Genomic DNA, 19,873 nt, shown 5'->3' on the forward strand with positions numbered 1-19,873 from the left:
GAGAGTGGGCGGGGGATGAGGCCTGTCCAATTTGGAGATTTAGCCGATTCGGCAGCGGCTGAATCTCTGAATCAGATTCAGCCTAATTGATTCAGGACAGTATTTCGAATCACCGAATTGAATTACTGTCTCCCGAATCAGCTGAATCTGAATCCAAAGCGAATACTAGCCACTTCGCACAGGCCTACGATTTAGGATATCTTGATAAATGCTGAATGTAGGATGGCAAATGATTGTTGTTATTTTTTTAAGGGACTAGACTAGAATAAAAGAATAAAACAGTGCCTGCATACCCTGAACACAGATGTTGGGGGAAAAAACCTAAGGCAGGTAGATATGTTTAAATTGGTTTATTCTGTGATTTATACAAATTAATTTTTTTTAAAAGCATGGTTTAAAATCACCATCAGTCACCCTTAATCAGCAATCGCCCTTACTGAGAACCAGCTAGAAATAGTCCAAAAGTTCAGCTACCTAGGTTCTACAGTGACCACCAGCCTCTCACTGGATGAAGAACTCAATGTTCACATTGGAAAGGTTGCCACCACCTTCAGCAGACTAATTAAAAGAGCATGGGGCAACTCAAAGCTTATCATCAAGACCAAAATGATAGTGTACAAAACTTGCGTCCTCAGCACTTTCACGCATGGTGGGGAAACATGGACTGCTTATACACATCAAGAGAAAATGTTAAACAGCTTCTACTTGTGCTGTTTACACCACAGACTCAACATCAAATGGCAAGATAAAGTTACCAATGCAGAGGTTCTTCAAAGGTCAAATTTACCAAGTGTGACAACCCTACTCAGACAGAGATGACTGCATTGGCTAGGCCAGGGGTGGGCAAAATATGGCCTGCGGGCCAGATCCGGCCCATGAGGCCATTCAATCCGGCCTGTGGGACCCGAAAAAAATGTAGAAAATTAATATTTCTCTGCCCTCGGTTCCTGGCAAAAATGCAGGGACCAAGGGCAGTAGGACCCAGGGGAAGCCCAGCAGGCTCCAACAACAGCGGGCCGCCCGGCCCCACCCCCAGTCGGAAGCCCCAGCCGGGGTTTCTGTGCTGGGAGCACATGGCTGCCCTGGCATGGGAAGCTCAGGTAAGTGGGGACGGGGGACCCCGGGCAGGGGAGGAGCACAGGGGGGGGATGGGGGGAAGTGGACCCTCCCCGCCCTATGCCTAGTGCCCCCTGCTGCAGCTGCTTGCAGCCTGTGTGGGGCTGCCTGTGCCTGCTCCGGACAGCCCCATGCAGGCTGCGAGTTCCTGCAGCATGAGGCACTGGGCGTGGGAGGGGACCCTTCCCCACCGTGCTCAGCTTTTCCATGGGCTCCTTCCCTGCATGGAGAAAAGCAGCCCCTCACCCACCCCATGGCCAGCACTCCCTGCTGCAGGCACTCACAGCCCATGCGGGGCTGTCCGGAGTAGGAACAGGCAGCCCCAGGCCGGCTACGAGTGGCTGCAGCGCAGGGCGCCGGGCATGGGGCAGGCGAGGGGCTGCTTTCTCTGCCCCCTGCAGGTTGGCAGTGGGACAGGTTACATGCTGGTGCTGGGCGCGGGGAAAAGCAGCTTCTCGCCCGCTGCATGGCCAGCACCCCACACTGCAGCCACCTACAGTCCGCATGAGGCTGCCTGTACCTGCTTCAGACAGCTCCGCATGGGCTGCGAGCGCCTGCAGTAGGGAGTGCCGGCCATGGGGCAGGCAAGGGGCCACTTTTCCCCATGCTCAGCACCAGCTTCTTCCCTGCCAGCGAGCAGGGGGTCGGCGCTGTGCACTGCCCCCCACCTGTACTGCAGGGCTGGGGGCTCTGGGTGTGAGTGGGCAGGGAGCCAGTGAGAGCATGGGCCTGCATCAGTGCCCTGAGGCCTGTGCCGGTGGGGACCAGAGCAGCGTGGCAGGAGCGTGGGGTCCCAGTTGGCAGGGGCTTTTTGGAGCCGGGCCAGCTCCCCTCTCTCCCTGCTGGTGCAGCCCAACCCAGCTACATGGACCCCTGTGAGCCTGCACCCTGCTCTGGGCCCCAACAGTGCTGGCCCTGGGACATTGGTCCCAAGACATTGGGACATTGGCCCCAAGATGGTGACCAGGGGGTGGGGCACCTGTCAAGGGGTGGGGCACCTGTCAAGCGGCGGGGCTACCCATGCGGCTCTCGACAGCCTGCCAAAACTGGGTAAGTGGCCCTCCGCCCAAAATAATTGCCCACCCCTGTGCTAGGCCATCTGAACAGATTAAAAGATGGCAGTATATTCAATGACATGCTATACAAAGAAATATTGGAAGGAACAAGGACAGCAGGATGCCCCAAACTTTGTTATAAAGACACATGCAAGCGAGATATGAAGGCATTTGGAACTGATCCTGGCCAATGGGAAACCTTGGGAAGTGATCAGAACAAGTGGCGAAATCATTTCCACTAAAATCCATTCCATTAAAATCCATGACAGGAATTGTCTCCAACAGCTTGAAGAAAAAGAGACTAAAGGAAGCAAGCAGCTCCCAAACCACCCAACTATGACACATACATTTGCAACCACTGCCACAGATCATGCAAATCTCAGATTGGACTATTCAGCCACATGAGGCACTGTAAACTATCTATGTCATAGGCTGCAATATCCACCATCTCTCACAGACAAAAGGATGCCAATAATAAGGTTGAAATAAGTAGGGAAGATTTCCTAAACTCTTCAGGGCTAGATTTCCTAACCTTTGTTAAGTGTGGTGGCCCTTTGAAGTGAATGGGAGTATTCGCAGAGGCAGATACTATTCCATGCAAGTATAAAGGTGGTAGAATTTGCTCCCATTATGTAGCACTTAAAAAAAAAGACTTTGGAGCTAGATTTTCAAAGGCTTAATACCCCTATGGAGCCAGACTGTCAGAACAGCTCAGAATTTGGGATATTTTTTCCCCCAGATTTCTTTCAAACCTGGCTTGTCACTGTGTTGCCTAAGTGGTCAATAACCTCTGTTGCAAATCTCACCCTCTCTCTCTCTTCTGGGCAGATATTTTCTAGAATGTTTCCTTCCACTGTAGTTAAGGGATGATACATATTACTGGGTTGATGAGAGTGGTTTTCAAGTCTCCTGATTAGAAATGCATTCATTTGTGATATATCACCTCTGGAAGCATTGTTAATAAAACAGCAATTTAAAATGCCTGGAAGCTGTATCAGCTGTCCATTTGAAAGATGATTTGCAACTCACTAATTAACGGTTGTGCTCCAGTGGTGCTGGAGTGCAAGCTCGCAACTGTAACACGCTAATGTATAATGTGATGCTCCTAAAGTGCAGCCAGAACATGGAGGGACCTCTTAGGAAAACTAACAGCAGCCAGGAGAAATTTTTGAAAAGACAGAGAGCAAGAGGAGGGGAGGACATGGACCCCCTTTTTGTTGCTACAAAAGTTGAGGAAATTGATATTACTAGTTTTTGTGGGAGCAGAAGTCTTGCATGATTTCAGTTCAGGCCACAAAGGGGCAGAAAGGGTGAAGCAGAGGTAGATTCTTAAAGCTTCTAGAGGATAAAGTCTCCGGGAAGTCCCAGTCTCCTGCTGCCAGAATAACAGTAATTATGGGCCTGACCCATGCACTTTACTGGAAATACATGTGTAAGGGCCAGTGAGGCCCATCTCACTGGATATGTTGGATGTGCAGGGCTATTTGTATGGAGCCCCTATATTTCTGCACTGGCTGAGCATCCTCTGTAATAACTCCCAAGTGCCATAGCCAGGGTTGAAGTTTTCTGCAGGAACATAAGAGCAGTCTCTAGTCTCCTCTGCTGTTTCTGCTGGATGCAGGAACAGGAAAGTAATGTCAGATCCTCTCCAGCCACTTCAGATACCCTTGCCATCTGTATATGCCTAGGCCCACAAAAAGTTGCAGTTTCCTTTCTGAGAGCTCTGAAAGAACAATGGTCTACTTCCACAGTGACAACGGATAGCATGTTCTATATCGGAAGGGAAGAGTTTCATATGGAGAGTCACCTTCTAAAAAGTGTGATCTGGTCCCTAATAACTTTCCAAGCAGTGTCATAGTGGGCCATAGCCATGGTTAATCCAACTAACCCACCACTAGAAATCTTGCATTTCAGTCCCAGATCAGGATACTGAAAAGACTTGAGAGCCACCTACACCTGTAGACCCCAGCTGTCTGCCTTCCCACAATTCACTCATGCAATTCTCTGACCAGTTGATACAGGGCCACCTGATACATAACCTGTAAGATAAGAGCAGTTTAGTGACTGCTTGGCCTTTAGCAAATTCACCTGTTCCCAGGTGATCTGTGATACAATTTGTATAAAGATTGATCGGCCAGTGATGATTAAATGCACAGGGAATCCAACAGAAAACCTGCTGTTTGGGATACCAAGATGGGAGGGGAGTGAAAGGACTATGAATGATTGGGTTTTTCTAAGTTTATGCAATCAGTGCAGAGCCAAGCAGACATTCGAAGGCAGGGTTGCTGCAGCCTGTTACAGGCACGTATGCGCAGTGCTGCTTTTGTGTTTTCCTGTTTTGTTTTGTTTTTTGCTTTTGTTGTTTTAAAACACAAATCCAGTTCTAACTAAAAGGACCTGTTTCTAGGAAAACACAGGAGAGAGAACATTTTCAAGCATGTTGTGAGCTGAATACACTTGGGCTTGATGGGAAAAAAGACAAAATAAGTTCTGTAACTCAAACTACTGGATTGGTTTCCAGAACTCTGCACAGTACAGGGAAGTGTCAATTAGATAGATATAAATTCACTTCTCAAATAGATCATACAACACTGGCCTGGAGATCTGAAAGCAACTTTCACACAACAGATTAACAGAACAAAAGGAACACACATTCGGATATCTTAAAATGGGGTATTTTAAGCCATCTTCAGGGCATTTTATTCTACTGGACCTCAAGAAAAGAAGGTGAATCCTCCTGTATACACTGCAGGGGTCTATAGAGGGGTAAGCATGGGTATTAAAGAACAAACAAGGGACTAATGAGATATATAAGCATGCAGTGGAGAAGGTGATTAAAGAGGTGGCCTGGGAAAGACTGAATAATGAGAGAGGAGAATTTGCATAGGCAGGGGATGGAGGAATGCAGGGGTCATCAGCCCTGACAGTCATTCCCAGTCCAGATGAAGTGGGTAATAGCTGGCAGTCACTACTACCTGTGAACTGAATGTGTGCGTTTGCTCAGTGCCTAGTAAATAGATGACCATTTCACCAGAAAACAACCATGGCAATAAATGCCAGCAGTCTCAGAAAAGAACCAAAGATAGAATTAAATGGGAACTGAGTCGCCCTCCTGCCCCAGGTAGTCCATCCAGGTCAAGGTAGAGTTGCCTCACTGGTAGGAAGAATCCAGTGAATAGTGTTGCTGTCCAGAATGGAGTCTGAATGAGGCTGGAAATCAAAGGGGAGAGCCAGCTTAGCTGCCTTCACTACTGATTGTTGGTAGGTAGAAGAAGAGATAGGAACCTCTTACATGGATTAGAGCCAGCAGCAGATGGGGATGTACTAGCCAACCCTAGAAGATGCCAGCAAGATAGAAAGAGCCAGTGAAGCAGAAGAGAAGGGAACCTAGGACAGGGATTTTCCAAAGGGTGTGCAAGGGAGCAGGGATCACTTGACAAGGCTGCATAGTCTAGAGCAGGGCTGTCCAACCTTTTTGAATGTGGGGCCGGATCATAAACTTTTTATCACCCAGTGGAACAGCGAGCCATATTCAAAGACCTCACAGAAAGCAGTATCACATCACCGCCCTGAAACGAAAGTACAGTGTTTACTTTCATTTCCCATTGCAGCACCTCGGGCCTCAGAAAACAGCTTGGAGGGCCGCATGGCAGCCCGCGGGCCGTATGTTGGACAAGCCTGGTCTAGAGAGACAGAAGGAACGAGGGCTGAGGTGGCAGGGGTGGAGACAGAGGAAGAACAAACTGCAGGAAAGCACATGCAAGAAAGGAGCAGGAGAGGAGAGCAGACAGGAGGAAGTGGTGGCAAGTATAATGCTTTTTTCAAAAAAAGCATAACACATGCACTGAATAAAGACAGTTGAAAAGACCTCATTATGCTAGTGGTGTTTATCCCCATACAACCCCCCTAGCAAATGGGATTCTTACTGGGGAAACTGGAAGGGTGATAGGTGCATGTGACTGCCAGGGACAGAAATGCTGCCCAAAATGTGGTTACAAATACACATGCTCTGACTACAGACCTGCTGAGGCCAGCAGGAGCTGGGTTGGGCCTTACATGGGAATGGTTCCTTCTGTCTGTACCTCCTCCTGGCCTTGGCCATCTCCTCCTTTTAGTGCAAACAATCCTGCCTTGTATAAGGAGTACAGAAAGTTGGAAACTATATTACACTCCATTGAAAACAAAGATGCTTTACAGCAAAGTGCACTGTTCAAATCCCTTTAACACTCCCTGTATCTCTTTCAAGCTGTGAGGCGGAGCAGCTCCCCAGCTGGAAGACAAATGGCTCAGTGTGATGAAAACACAAAGCAAGGACTGCCAGCAAGAGCCAAGTGACTTTGCCAGCCATGCTTACCAACTCTCCCAGAATGTTTTACAATCTCCATGTCATTGTCTCTTTGTGTTTCCTGCTGGCCCGGAGCTGCGCCGGTAAAGAAGAAACAGGTCTGCCCGTCTCAGTTTGTAAAAGCCTCCTGTGCCCTGGCTCATGTCATGCAGCCTAGAGAGGCAAGCTTTCTTCCCTATGCTCTGTACTGAGAAGGGGGCAGAGTGCAAGAGCTGCTGCTGAATCTGTATCCCTTGAATAAGAAGCATGAATTGCTCTATGCTTGAGTTAATCGCCCCCTTGGATCAGTGGAACAGAATGACAGCCCTCTCAAGTGGAGGTCAGCACATGCAGCTACTTTTAATCTTCACTGGAGAATACAAATAATGCACCAGCCCCTTCCAGCACAGAGCCAGCCCTCCTAGAAAACTGCACTGTCAGCTTCTCATGAGGCTGAGCCATGTATTAGATGAAGGAGGCAGTGTTTTCTAGTGGCTAGAAACCAGGATTGCCAATCAGGATCCTCTGCTGTATAAGGTGGTTGTAGGGTCCAATATCACCACACTATGTGAATACTTATCACAGTCTTTAACATATTCACCATTACAACACCCCTTACAGGCTACTGTCTCCATCGGACAGATGGAACTGGGACGTGGACTCAAACATGCCCAAGGCCACACAAGAAGTCTGTGAAAGAGTAGGGAACCGAGCCTGGGTCTCCTGAGGCCCAGATTAGCATCCAAACCCCTAGACCATTGTTCCGGACTATGCCATTAGCTTCCTCTATGCCTTTGAGAAAACTACTTAATTGCTCTGTGCCTCAGATTCTCTATCAGTCAAAAGGCATATTAGTACTGGAACACTCCATAAAGCACCCTTACATCTTTGGACTGAAAAATATTAATGATTTATTACTAAGAAATTCTGAATGAAGTCACAGGCTGGTGCTTTCTGTAGTATACTGCTTTCCAGTGGCTTTCAGGAGGGAGACTGATTTCTGAGACAGCCTAAATCAGGTATTTCTCTCACTAAGTCCTATGAGCAGTAGTAAATGGAAGCAGTTACTTAAATGCTTCTTTTTAAACTTTCATAGAAACTAGATAAAGTGACAGTGTAGCTAGACAAAACCATTTCAAACATTCTTTCTGGATATAGCAAATACAAGGGAGGATGGTCAAAGACGGTGACTGCTTTAGGCAGAGGCATAATAGAGCTGGGTGCCTGGGGCAGCTGCAATACATGGGGGCAGCAGTGGCTTCCAGCTGTCACTGTGCCATCAATGCAATTGTGTGGCTGTGGCACCAATGGTTTATTGCCACCCCCCTCCCCAGCCAAGTTGGCACCCAGGGTGGCTGCCTCAGTTGTCCCACCCTACTCATTTTAAGTCCTGTGCATAGGACTGGAAGTAGCCACATGCTCAGTGTCTTGAGAATATGCCTCTCACTGGAGTTGGTGAGGTCCCTTGAACACGATACACTCAAACTCTCTTGTACTAGAGTCCTATGAGTCCTTGGCTGTAGTCCTGTAGCATAAATTTTTGCTTTATTTATTATGTTTAAATGATAATAGTATTGAATTGATAAGCCTCTATGATTGTATTAGCTTTATTTCTCTTTGTCTCTTATGAACAATTTTATGAATAACTGAAACTCCATTTTTTTGCGCGTTCCCTTCTTGACATAAGTAGACGAACTTTGTATGCCCTGTGTACATGAGTGTATGTGTGAGAGGGTAAATGGTGAAAGAATGGTAACTATTTGCATGAAAACAGAAGAAGATTTAATTGATTGTGTAAGCAACAAGGTGCCAATATATGAGTTACCAGACAGTAAACTAATTAATGGATGGCTGAAGAACTTATCTGTAATCAGGTGCAAAGAAGATAGTAAGAAGAACGAATTTTGCATATTGCATATCCTGCCATTTCAACTACACAATGCTTCAAGGAGGCGATAACCAACGTCACTGGAATGACCTCAAGTTGAGATAACCAAAAGAAACAACCTCTAATTAAAAACTGAAGCATGGAAAAACCCCAGTGCTGAACAGACTTGAAATTCTTATAAAAGTGAGATGCAGACAAGCCAAGATGGGGAATCCATTCTTTGCAACCTCCTGGAGCACAGGAGTTTGTATACCCCCACTCATATTCTGGATTGGCCATCCAGTGCTAACTTCTGCTGGTAACTATAACATTACTGGAGTGGTTTGTCTGTATGCTTGTGTATGTCTGTTTGTATGACTGGTGTGTCCAAGTTTATGTATCTGTTTCATGTAATCAATAAACATGGCATTTTACCTTATCCCCCTTTTTAAGGTCTAACTCTTAATTTGAGCTATTGGCAATTTTAAGTAACAGTCCTATGAGCCACTGGAATCCTAGAATTGGCGTAGCATGCAGGCAGGCCCAGACATCTCCTTCTGGGAAATAAATGCAGTTCCTAACCCCCAGCAAGAACTGAGTTCAACAGGTTACCCACACCTGTTAGCATAGAGTAGAACTAGTCAGTTCCTATGCACACAGCCTTGAGTGGGCTGTAGTTATTTCTTAAAAGAGGGATCAGTATCATCTCACCTCCATCTGTTGCAACCACCTGTTGTTTCTTACCCTATACACAGATTCCAAGTTTTCCAGGGCAAACACCATTTCTTTACTATAAGAGTGTTCAATGTCTGGCACAACGGGACTTCAGCTGTGAGGTGCTACTGACACATAGCTAAAATAATAATAAACATAGGATAAATGGCACCTGAACAATGCAGCACTATAACTTTGAGTAGGTGAGTCAATCTCATGAGGCCAATTGGAACTTGGAATATGTGGGTCTTATTGATAACTACTGGAAATTGGAGTTTCAAAGTCAGTTTTATTATTTTTTTTACATTAGGGATGTTTTAATGATCAATTGAGCAACTGATGAATCTATAGAAGTGCTTTAAACATGATCTTGACAACTAAAATGTGTGCGAGGTTTGGGAGTGTAAAGTCCAATGTCTTCTGTTGGGACCTTCATTTTTCTCTGTTCTAGAGGACCTCCTCAAATTGAACAAACAGGGAGATGCTTTGCTGACAATGTCCTGTGTGCTGGCTGGGATGTTCCTTACAATACCCACAAATGTGTGGCTACTTCCAGTTGACAGGAAGGACACCTGTCTTAGGAAGTAACAGAGTTGCATGCTTCCTGTCAAGGAAGGAGAGTTAGACTGTATGTGTCAGCAGCAGGAGGCAAGATCCATCAGCAATCAGCAGTGGGGCTTGAACGTTTAACTGAATTCATGCTTATGTCATTAGTCCAGAGACTATGCCCATCAGTTAGGAGACCCTGTGGGCATGTAACATCTTTAATTCTCCATTTTTATTCGCTTTCAGACCCTTAAAGGCTGCCTAGGGATTTACTCCTCTCCTCCAAAAACTAGATGCAGTCATTTGACTTTTATCTTGAACTCTGGCTTGGTTTTCTCTGCACCCATCCTATGCATTTGACACTTTTTCTGCTGCACAGCAAAACTGTGAATGCCAGCAAATGACTCTGCAGAATTCTTCTCAGGATAAGTGCTGCCACCCACTCCATCATGTCCTCTCTGCCAGATGGGCAACCCTCTCACACCCACACTTCTACTAGAATGCAAGAGTACTTGTTCTCTGGTCATTCCCCACTCAGGTGACTTGCTCCTATTTAAAACTCCAGGATATAAAATGAACATCGGTTTCTGAACAGAAACAGCACAGACTTGTTTGCAGAGAGGCATTCTTGAGTACATTAAAATCCAGTCAAGTCTTATCAGTTAGAGATGGTTCACTGTGGTCATTTACAAACAGTAAATAGGCTATTGTGACAGAGAAATGTTGGCTTATCTTTGTAATACCCAGGTAAGTGAATCCATTGGGAACATGGTGCTTTAAAGTGTTAGCTGAAATGACGCTAAGGAAAGGGGAGACCTAAGCATTCTAGTTCTGTTGAGTCTGCCTGAAAACTAAGCAGCAGCAAGAGCCTATGTTTTGGAAAAGGGGAATCTGGTAGGCATGTTCTCCTTCTAAAAAGCCACATGCCTGAAAAAGTTCCACACCGATTTGCTGAATATTCTCTGTTTAACTGTAACTAGTGTGAAGGGCAGTTTGCTGATATGGGAGAGGGCACTGAATGGGGAGGAGGCGTGCCATTATGAACTTCACTCACTTGTCTCAGCATTAAGGTACTTGTTATGGGATATGGCTGAAATTCACTTCATGCAGGAATGGTGGGAAGAAAGAGGTGACTTTACCAACCCATGACATAAGTTAGAGCAGCCTCAGTGCTGCCCTAATACAACCTCAAGGGGTATTTGAGCAGTCAAAAATAGCCACAACACAGTGGTGCTCAGGCCACATTCCCTCTCCCTCAAAACTTACCCTAACACTTGCCAGCATCAATAAACTAGGTTTGGATTAGACCTCAGGAAAAACATACTTAATGCTAGAACAATAAGGCGGTACAACAGACTACCCAAGGGAATAATGGGGTTTCCTCCTTTGGAGATTTTTTGAGAGGAGGCTGAATAAGCATTGGCTGGGGATGATTTAAGAGTAGCATTCCTGTATCATGCAGGGGTTTGACCAGATGATCTTTGAGGTCCCTTATGAGTCTATGATTCTGGGCGAAAAAGGATTGGGTGTTGCAGAATCATTATGCCAGTTCAAGCTACCATGAAGGCCTTCTGTGACAGTCTGTATTCAATGGTAGCTTGATATACAGGCCTATATGATTTTTATGACACCCAAGTGTGTAAAGAAACCACAGGGAAACAGATGACGTGGACCTCTATCTTTATTTAAAACTCCAGTGATCAGAAGAAAAAAACTGAAGAACAATGCATACAGTAAGCAGCAGGCTTTGGCTGTAGCCTGACTGAAGGCAATTGAATTAGTTCCTTTTGTATCTACCTGTTTTCTTTGTTCATATTTACATTTTCTATCTTTTAATCTTTATTCTGAATGGTGCATGTTGGTTGCACACAGTTTTGCTGCTCTATGGCTCTCTTGTATGAAAAATACATCTTTTGTGGTGGAGAGAGGAGTGGGGGAAAGAATCTGCAATAAAATATTTAGACTGTGTTTTCAGGACCTATAAGGTTAAAGAAAAATATCCAATAACCTCAGCTGGTTTTAGTAGGACTGGGCAATATCTACTTCTGTTTTTTAAGTTAACTCCCTGTTAAGATAGGACAGGGCCCTTTGACCATAAGCTACTGCGTGTCTTTAAGTAGAGAGCTGGCTTTAGGTGCCAATGACTCCTGCAGCTATGGAAAGCTTTTGCATTATTTTCCCCATAAACTGAAAGCAAGTTTATGGTGATGCCAGCATCACCATATTGACCCCAAAGAAATCTCGCATGGTGCTTAGAGGGGGGCCAAGTTTAAGAACATGCTGAGGCCAAAAAAGAAAGAGTCTGGAAGTAACTAGAGCCATGATCACAAAGGTAGGAAGTAGGTCAGCACCAAAGACTCTCCTTCTGAGTCATAAAAGCCAGATGACTTTGGCATGGAAAAAAATCCCACAGTCTTAACAAACTCTACCTTCAACTGAATTGCTGCCAAAAGGCAGTGACTGATATTTTGCCTCCCAGTGCCCCCACTAGTGAGGGTGGAGACCCAGTCCTTATACCATAGGCTCTTGGAGGGCACTCACTTTTTCCTTGTTATCCATGGTGATGGCGATCTGCATCCGCCTCCCTCTCCGGAAAGCCACCAGGTGGTCCACTTCTTCTTCACTCAGGTCTGGGACCCTGCCTGGACTCAAGAGACAATCTGAGCTCCGTTTCTCACTGACAATCCGCTTCCCCTAGAAATAAGAAAGCAAAAACAGCATATACTCAGGGACACTAGAATTAGTCCCTACGTAAAACTCTCCTCATGATAGTGGCTGCAACAGGGTAGAGGTGAATTGAGGAACTGGCTTAGTAGGGATCCAGGATCCCTTCCATTCAGTGTCCTGGTTTGAAAGTTGCCATGTTGGATACTTCAAAGGAAAACATAACATTCACCAAAATATACCTACTAAATACAAGGAGAAAAAATTCTTCTTGTTTTCAGTTAATTCAAAGCCTGGGTAATGACTTAGCCTTTTATCCTATAGTTGAGTTCTCACCTCCTCCTCTTTGCCCCTTACTATGCTATTTTCCTCAAAATCCAGTGGTTACATTGGAGAAAAAGCAGGGATACTCCCTAAGGTCCCATTCACAAAAAGTTATTCCACTCAAAAACATGGTCTGACACTTGATACTCTATAACCTTCTCACATGATTGTCCATTGCCTTTCTAGAGAGATTCAGTCAGCAGTGATATACTTGGCAATTCTGACATTTAAACTCTTGTCATGAATCAGGGGCAGCTCACACCATTTAGTCATTACTTCCAGCTGTCTGCTCAATCAGGTACACGTCACTGTGTCAGCTCATATCTGATTCCCAATTTGTTATCTTCACAGCTGCTGACAGAGTCCCTCAGCAGGGAATTCCACAAGAGGAATATATATTTTTATACAAAAATATTTTCTTTTACACATTTAAAATAAATTGCCTCCCAGTTTTGTTGCATGCCATTTTGTTCTTGTCTTGCAGGAGAGGGTAGCAGGTCATCTTTATACAGATGATTATGTCATGCTATATACAGATCACTACATTGTATCACTCCTTAGTTTCCTCCTTTGCAAACAAGGATGACATTTTTAAAAGTGCCTAAGTTATTTAAGTTACTACATAATGCAACTTAGGTGCCAAAGTCATTTAGGTGCTTTTGAACATTTTATTCCTGGTCTTTTTATTTTATTTTCACGAGTGCCTCTTAAGCCTGTCTTTGCTAATGTTGTGCAAACCTCAGCTGTTTTAGTTTACAAGGGACAACACACTTTCTTTATTTTCCATCTGTTGTTTTAATGCAGCCCTAAGTTTTGGTTTTGCACAAACTCAAAATCTCAAAACAAGAGTTTGCCTGAATCAGGGAGTAACTGCAAATTTGTCTATAAAAACAGAGCTGGACCTATGTTTGTTCAATACGTTTGCCAACCTCAGCATTCCTTTCATTGAATTTATAATAACCCATGATATCCAACATGTTTCATTGTAGCCTTATCTACATTAGGTTATACCACAGGTCCAGTTCTTAGCCACAGACGGAGCCATGGTATAAGGCAGCCAGGTGCCATAACCAGGCTTATGGGCAGTCAGAGGCAGCAGACCTGGGGGCAATATAGCAGGGGCTGCACACTGTGAGGGGCATATACCCAGGGGCTACAGGCCATGATGGCTGCACACTGACCCCTCTTCCCATTTCATGTGCAGCATGGGCCACCTAGCTCCCCTTCTCTCCCAGCTGCACACACCGCCTGCCTGAAGCGCAGAGAGCCTGTTTCCCTTCTTTGCTGTGCATGCAGTTCAGGCGCTCAAGCCCCCCTTGGCTTCTGGTGCAGGAGGAACTGAGAGAGAAGGAAGGAAGAGTGGCATCTGGGCAGGAGCCCATGGTCTGCATACTCTCTTTAAGGAGACATATGCAGCCCATGGGCCACCAGTTGGACAGTCCCAGCATAAACAAGGCTCATGCAATGAAACTAATTTTTATCAGCATTTCAATGAAACTTTTTAGCAATACATGGTAAAAGACTAGAAGGTAGCAGAGACTTTTAGACACTAGCAGCATATTCATTTCTTGACCATACTGGTTTCAAATCTGTATAACACCACTGGCTTTACAAGAATTACTCTTGATTTACACTAGCATAAGTAAAAAGAGACTTTCTCACAGCCTGAGCCTCCATTAACAGTGATGGGAATTTTTGTGAAATTCCCTAGTGTATGCACAGCTCTAGCTTTAGGTTTTTGTTGTAATTTCTAATCATTTTCATTGCCTTTCTTGGGACCTTTGCTATTTTTGCTGTGTTCTGTTTAAACTGAGATAATTGCAACCAAATGTTGTATTTGAAGCAAGGATCTGACATCAATCATTTTAATGGTTTCCACTGTTCTCTGTCCCCATGTCAGTACAGCCTAATAGTTTATGTTAGCTTGCCTCCTGCTGTGACCTGAGTGGATGCCTTCACTGAGATATCCCAGTGATGTCAAGCTCCTTTTCCTGAGATGTTAAAATTAAACGGGAAACCAGCATGACAGTCAGAAGAATGAGAGGTCAGTCAAAAGAATCGGAGATCCACTGGTATCAGATTGTCAACGTCACGTTAACTTGAGCCCAAAGGACATGTGCTGTAGAAGTCCCCATCCTCATGAACTATGAAAGCTATTTTAAAGACATTAGTAAATCCTTATGGAGGGTGTGATAATCTGGCAGAGCCCCTCAGAAAGGATCTTCTTTTGTTTACTACAGGTGGGCCTGACCCACAAACGTCAGGCCTGATCCAAACTTCTCCAAAAGCCCAGGGCCTAACCCAAGGTTTGCATTCCACCCATAACAAAGTGCTACATATTTATGTGTTTGCCCAATGTTATGCTCCAGTTGTTGGTCCAGAGAAGATAAGAGAATTTAATATAAAGTGAAGACATTCTCCTTAGCTGAATTGCTAAAGGACTAGGTTTTTGGAGCAGAAGGAAGAGAGATCTACAAGTCTCAGCTCCATGTGAGATTTCTTTAGTAATTTTGCTTGTAGTCTTCCATGGTTTCGAGCATCTCTACAATACATTTTCAGGCCACAACCTACATATCAAACTCCAATGTGCCACACAATTCCTGCCTGAATAATCATCAGTGGGTGCATCTACACAAGACTTTTACTGTGGAAATAACTAATTAGCTCTGCAGTAAAGTCTCAGCATCTACACATGCAGCCCTATAAGGTCACAGTAAATTAATAAATGACACCATAGGATAGCACTTGGAAACACAGGGTGTGTGTAGACAAAACGGGGCCCCTAAATTGAAGTGGTGAGTTTTTAAAAACACTGCTTCAATTTAGGGTGAAGTAAAACCCCCGTGCCATGTACACCCATGTCTTCCCTGCCTCTCCAGCGGCGGGAAGGGGAGGACAAGCTGCTGGAGGGTGGAGCAGTCCCTGGGCTGCAGTGCGGGGGGGGGTAGAGTTGGTGCTTCCCTCCATGGCAGCAGTGGCCCCCTGGCCCAGGCAGGACCCATCCACAGGCATCTGGCTTGGGCAGTCCCAGGGGGCACTGCAGCTGCAGAGGGAAGGACCAGGTCCCTGCACAGCTCATGCAGGCAGGCAGGCTCCGGGGCAGAGGGGCGGGGGTGCCACGGGATCAGGCTCGCCATATTTTTTTTCTTCAGTGGAGCCTGCCTTCCCACACTGCTGCCAGGTGGCCTGCACAGGCTGTCTGCACAGTCCCTGAGCCGCACAGAGCCCAGTGCTTCGCTTTGCACCTGTAGGACAGCAAACAAACTCCTCGGAGGTGTTTTAGTTTGCTGTACCCCAAAGTCATTTAAGGTGCATTATGCCACCAAATGTGCTAAACGGCTGGAATTAACGTGCAATACACCACCGACACGTGCAAACACCAACACCATTAAAACGGTGCAAAAGCATTTAACCTGCTTTAACGTGTTGTGCACACATACCCCTCGCTTCGTCTACACATGCCCACGAGTACTATCCTGCTGTGGTGGTATTTAGTGTGCTGCATCACATGTGTAGACACTGACCCAACAGGCTGGGGCACAAGGGTGTTTCAGTGCGGGGGCTGGCAGCCCCCACATTGAAGCACCCTCGTGCCTCAACAAGCCCTTCCACAGCACACTGAGCAGGTCAGAGCAGCCTGGGCTGGCAGACTGACCCCTAGGTCCCCCTCCCATTAGAGATGCTTCAACACAGCTCAGCATGCTGCAGTCCCAGGTGCATGTGTAAACATGGCAACTGTGAGCAATAAACTTCAGTGAGAACTGTGCTGGAGTTTATTAAATCATATAATTGGACGTGTAGATGTACCCAGTGATACTTACAAAAGAGTGCTCATCCTTGAAGCATATGTACAGCATTTATAGGTCTGGTTCACCCATATTATAAAACCACTGAGATCAAAAGAGTCATGCCAGCCAGCAATAAATATGGCTCATGTGCATCAGAATAATGCCATGCTTTCACCTTTCTGTCACCCATTACAACCACCCCTGTTCTAAAACTATTCTTCATTAATGTTTCTTTAATGGGTTTCCAGTAGCTTTCATGCCCAGAGCAATTTATCAGAGCCTTCTGCCTGTATCTGCATCACACTCCTCCTGAGTGAGTTCCATGCTTCTATTAAAGAACTCAGCATCCTCAGCACTATATCACTTGTATCACTCTTCTAAAGGAAATGGAAAAGGACAGTCTGCTCCCACCTTCAAAGAAGAGCTGCTGGGGACTACAGCAGTGATGACTCCTTTTTCTAAAAGGATCCCTTTGTCCTCTCAAACCAGATTCTGTCAGATTATAATCTATCCTGAGAAGAGTTGACAGCCCTTGAGACTCATTGAAGTCAACAGACTTCTATACACTTTGCAAGATGGGGCTAGGAAAGAGCTATCTGCAGTTGGGAACCCTAATGCTATTTCAAGGATAACTCAGCATTGTAAATATATTCTGACACAGCTTTTCTAAGCATTTGATATTTCTTGAGCCTGGTGCCATTTCAGTGTTACAGCCAAGCACATCATTATTCTTACAAGTATCATTATTTCAACAAAGTGTCTTTGCTCTAGTGTTGATAAATATAGCCCGTAGTATACATATGGAAGTGCATTTTGCCACTCTGAGCTCCAAAGAACACTTCGTATATACTAAGCTGTGCTGACAATGTTAACAACTAGCTGGAGAACTGCAGTCCTCTGTGATCTGTAAAGCCCTGATGTGAACTTCTTGGCCCTACAAATTTCACTGAAGATCGTTTTTTTTTGTAAAGAGCTAGTTTAGGGGAGAAACCCCCCCTCCAATAAGTCAATAAATAACCCCCCCCCAAAAAAAAACAACCCCAAAAAACAATAAGGGGAACTTTGAATGTCACAGAGTTCCAGTAGTAAACCTACAGCCTATACATACATCAACTGAGAAAATCTATTTTATATCAGTAGTTGCTACTTGGTGCCATTCAAAAGTGAGCAAGGTGATGGTGGGTCTTAGTCTTAGATATTGCCTCTGTCACCATCACATGAAGCACTCAGCAGATTGGTGAAGCATTGAACAATTATGAAGAATGACGTAACCCCTCCACACTAGAGGCACTCCTTACAAAATAAGGATAAGATGTGTTGTAAGAAACTGAGTAAAAAAGCAAATGCTACTGATGGGTTACAGTGGCTTTGCTCCTGCTGACGCAGTATGGTCAGTTTCGCAATATAACTTTTTAGAGTGTCACTTACCAGCTGCATACAAGGGGAAATTCTCACTAAAAGAGAAAAGGTCCAGATTTTCATCTGATTTCAGATAAATCAGAGATTTGGGGAAAACTAAAGCAGACTCATTACAACCAATAGAGTTAGGAAGGTCAGAATCAGTAGTGGTAAGAGGCTAGGGCTATAGAGCTATGCAAATCTGTTGTCTGCTGAAAGCCAGTGAAACCAGAAAACCAGAAAGAGAAGCCAATACTTAAATAAAGTCAGCAGGTTAAAGGGTAGTGCTTCATTAGATTTGTAGCAGATACAGCACAAATAGGCAATTTTTCACTAAAAGTAAATGCACTTTAAAAAAAGTGTGGAGCACAAGGCAGGCAATTAACCAGATCAGAGATTATCAGAGGAAGAGGTAGGGTGAGGGATGCTTTGCTTAAGGATGATACAGTAAACAAAGCTATTTGGTAGGACTGTAAGGGAGTGAAAACAATAACAATGCAAGATTCCAGAAAATTGACCAGTTTCTGGAAATGTTCTGCCCTATCATCTTTCTTGGATACTTTCATCCTTCTTGGCAAACTAGTTTGCATCATCTTCATTCTAGCACTTGATTTAATGTACATGAGTTTTTGTTTACGGCTTTTGCTGTCATAGGAGGCATTTAAAACTCACACATTCAAACAGCCTGAGAGAATTCTCCCAGATTTGTTCTCCTGGTAGAACAAAATAAAAAACAAAACAAAACATTTTTTGTAAATATCTAGTTGGTCTAACAACCTGCATCCCTGAAACATGAAAGATTTTGAATTTAGCTGTTTTTTAAATGAAAACTTCATAATTTTACAAGAAGGAAGCAAATTCACCACCTTGGAACCTGAAAGCCAACACCCTGGCTCCTGCCTATTGTTCCAGCTAAATCTACATGTTCACAGAGCTCAAAGCTGCCTCAATGCAAGAGAAATTCCTTGCCCAGGAGAACAGTCCATCACCCCACACTCCTATGAAATGTGAACTATCATAACCAGAAGGAAATATAATTAAATGTCCAGCATGACACCAGACAACATTGAGGTAAACAGACTTTCCAACTTTTACCTGAGCCTAATCTGCACCAAATGAACTATTCCAACTGGGAGATCTTACAATACCTTCAGCTCTCCTGTGAAATATGAATTTTCATTTCTACCTAAGAGAAATGTTACAATCTTTTCATTCTCCTATGCCTGGGGAAGGGTGAGTGTGCCTGAAAGCTTGCAAATAAAGAATTTTTTTGCAACTATCTAGTTGGTCTAATAAAAGATATCATCTCTGTCATAAGTTCTGATTCCTTTCTCCTGGTAGAGAAACTTACCAGGGGCTGCATGGAAAGACTTAAAATGCTGAGGCCCTGAAGAATGGAGAGCTTCCAATGCTGATACTGTGCAGCTGGGATAGGTGAAGAGGGGAGTAGTTGTACATACATCTCAGCATGCTCTGCAAGCTCCCTTAGTCTGCCTGGCAAGAGGTTGGCAGCATTGCATAGAACAGCCCTGATTGGCTGACCCAGATTACCCATGGTCAGCCTGTGTTTTCCTGCAGCACAACATGGGGATTGTGAAGGAGGCAAGTTCTGCTCCCTGTTAGAGCAGCAGAGTCGAGTGAGTGTCTCACACACTCTCACGGGGTGAAGGACTGCTGAAGGACTGTGTTCTCTTCTGAGAGAAGCCAGCCACAGCATGTATGGACATTTGCTGTCCCAGAAGAAACTGTTCTAGGAGCAATTTAAGTCTGGCTGTTCCTAGACTATTTTTCTCTTGGAGCAGTCATTTTTACTGTGAGAGAAAAAAGTTTGAACATCTGTACTCCAGTGGTTTCTCCTGGGACAGCAGCACCTCTTCCAAGAGAAACTGAATGTCTATACGAGGCCTCTGTTATTTCACTTCTCTCTTGTTCTCTCATAATGAAAGCCTAGAGTCAACCCTACAACTGCAATAACAGTGCCTTGTGAGAAGTACTGTGCTTATGTCACTCAGCTTCTGGCTGAAAAATTCACCTAGGATGCGACATGCACTCTGGCATGATGTGCACCTTCTTGCCT

At 44.8% G+C, this 19,873-nt stretch overlaps 1 protein-coding gene across 3 annotated transcripts in view; it reads right to left on the bottom strand.

The window, feature by feature from the left end:
* The window catches only part of CCDC9B (coiled-coil domain containing 9B), a 97,950-nt gene that overhangs the window by 51,303 nt on the left and 26,774 nt on the right, over positions 1-19,873 (bottom strand). For all 3 annotated transcript variants that reach the window (XM_025197772.1, XM_025197773.1, XM_025197771.1), the window contains one exon: positions 12,164-12,316. In XM_025197772.1, coding sequence (XP_025053557.1) covers positions 12,164-12,316 — 153 coding nt within the window. The remainder of the gene's footprint in view (positions 1-12,163; positions 12,317-19,873) is intronic.

Source organism: Alligator sinensis, unplaced genomic scaffold (assembly GCF_000455745.1).
Source record: "Alligator sinensis unplaced genomic scaffold, ASM45574v1 scaffold262_1, whole genome shotgun sequence".
NCBI lineage: Eukaryota > Metazoa > Chordata > Crocodylia > Alligatoridae > Alligator > Alligator sinensis.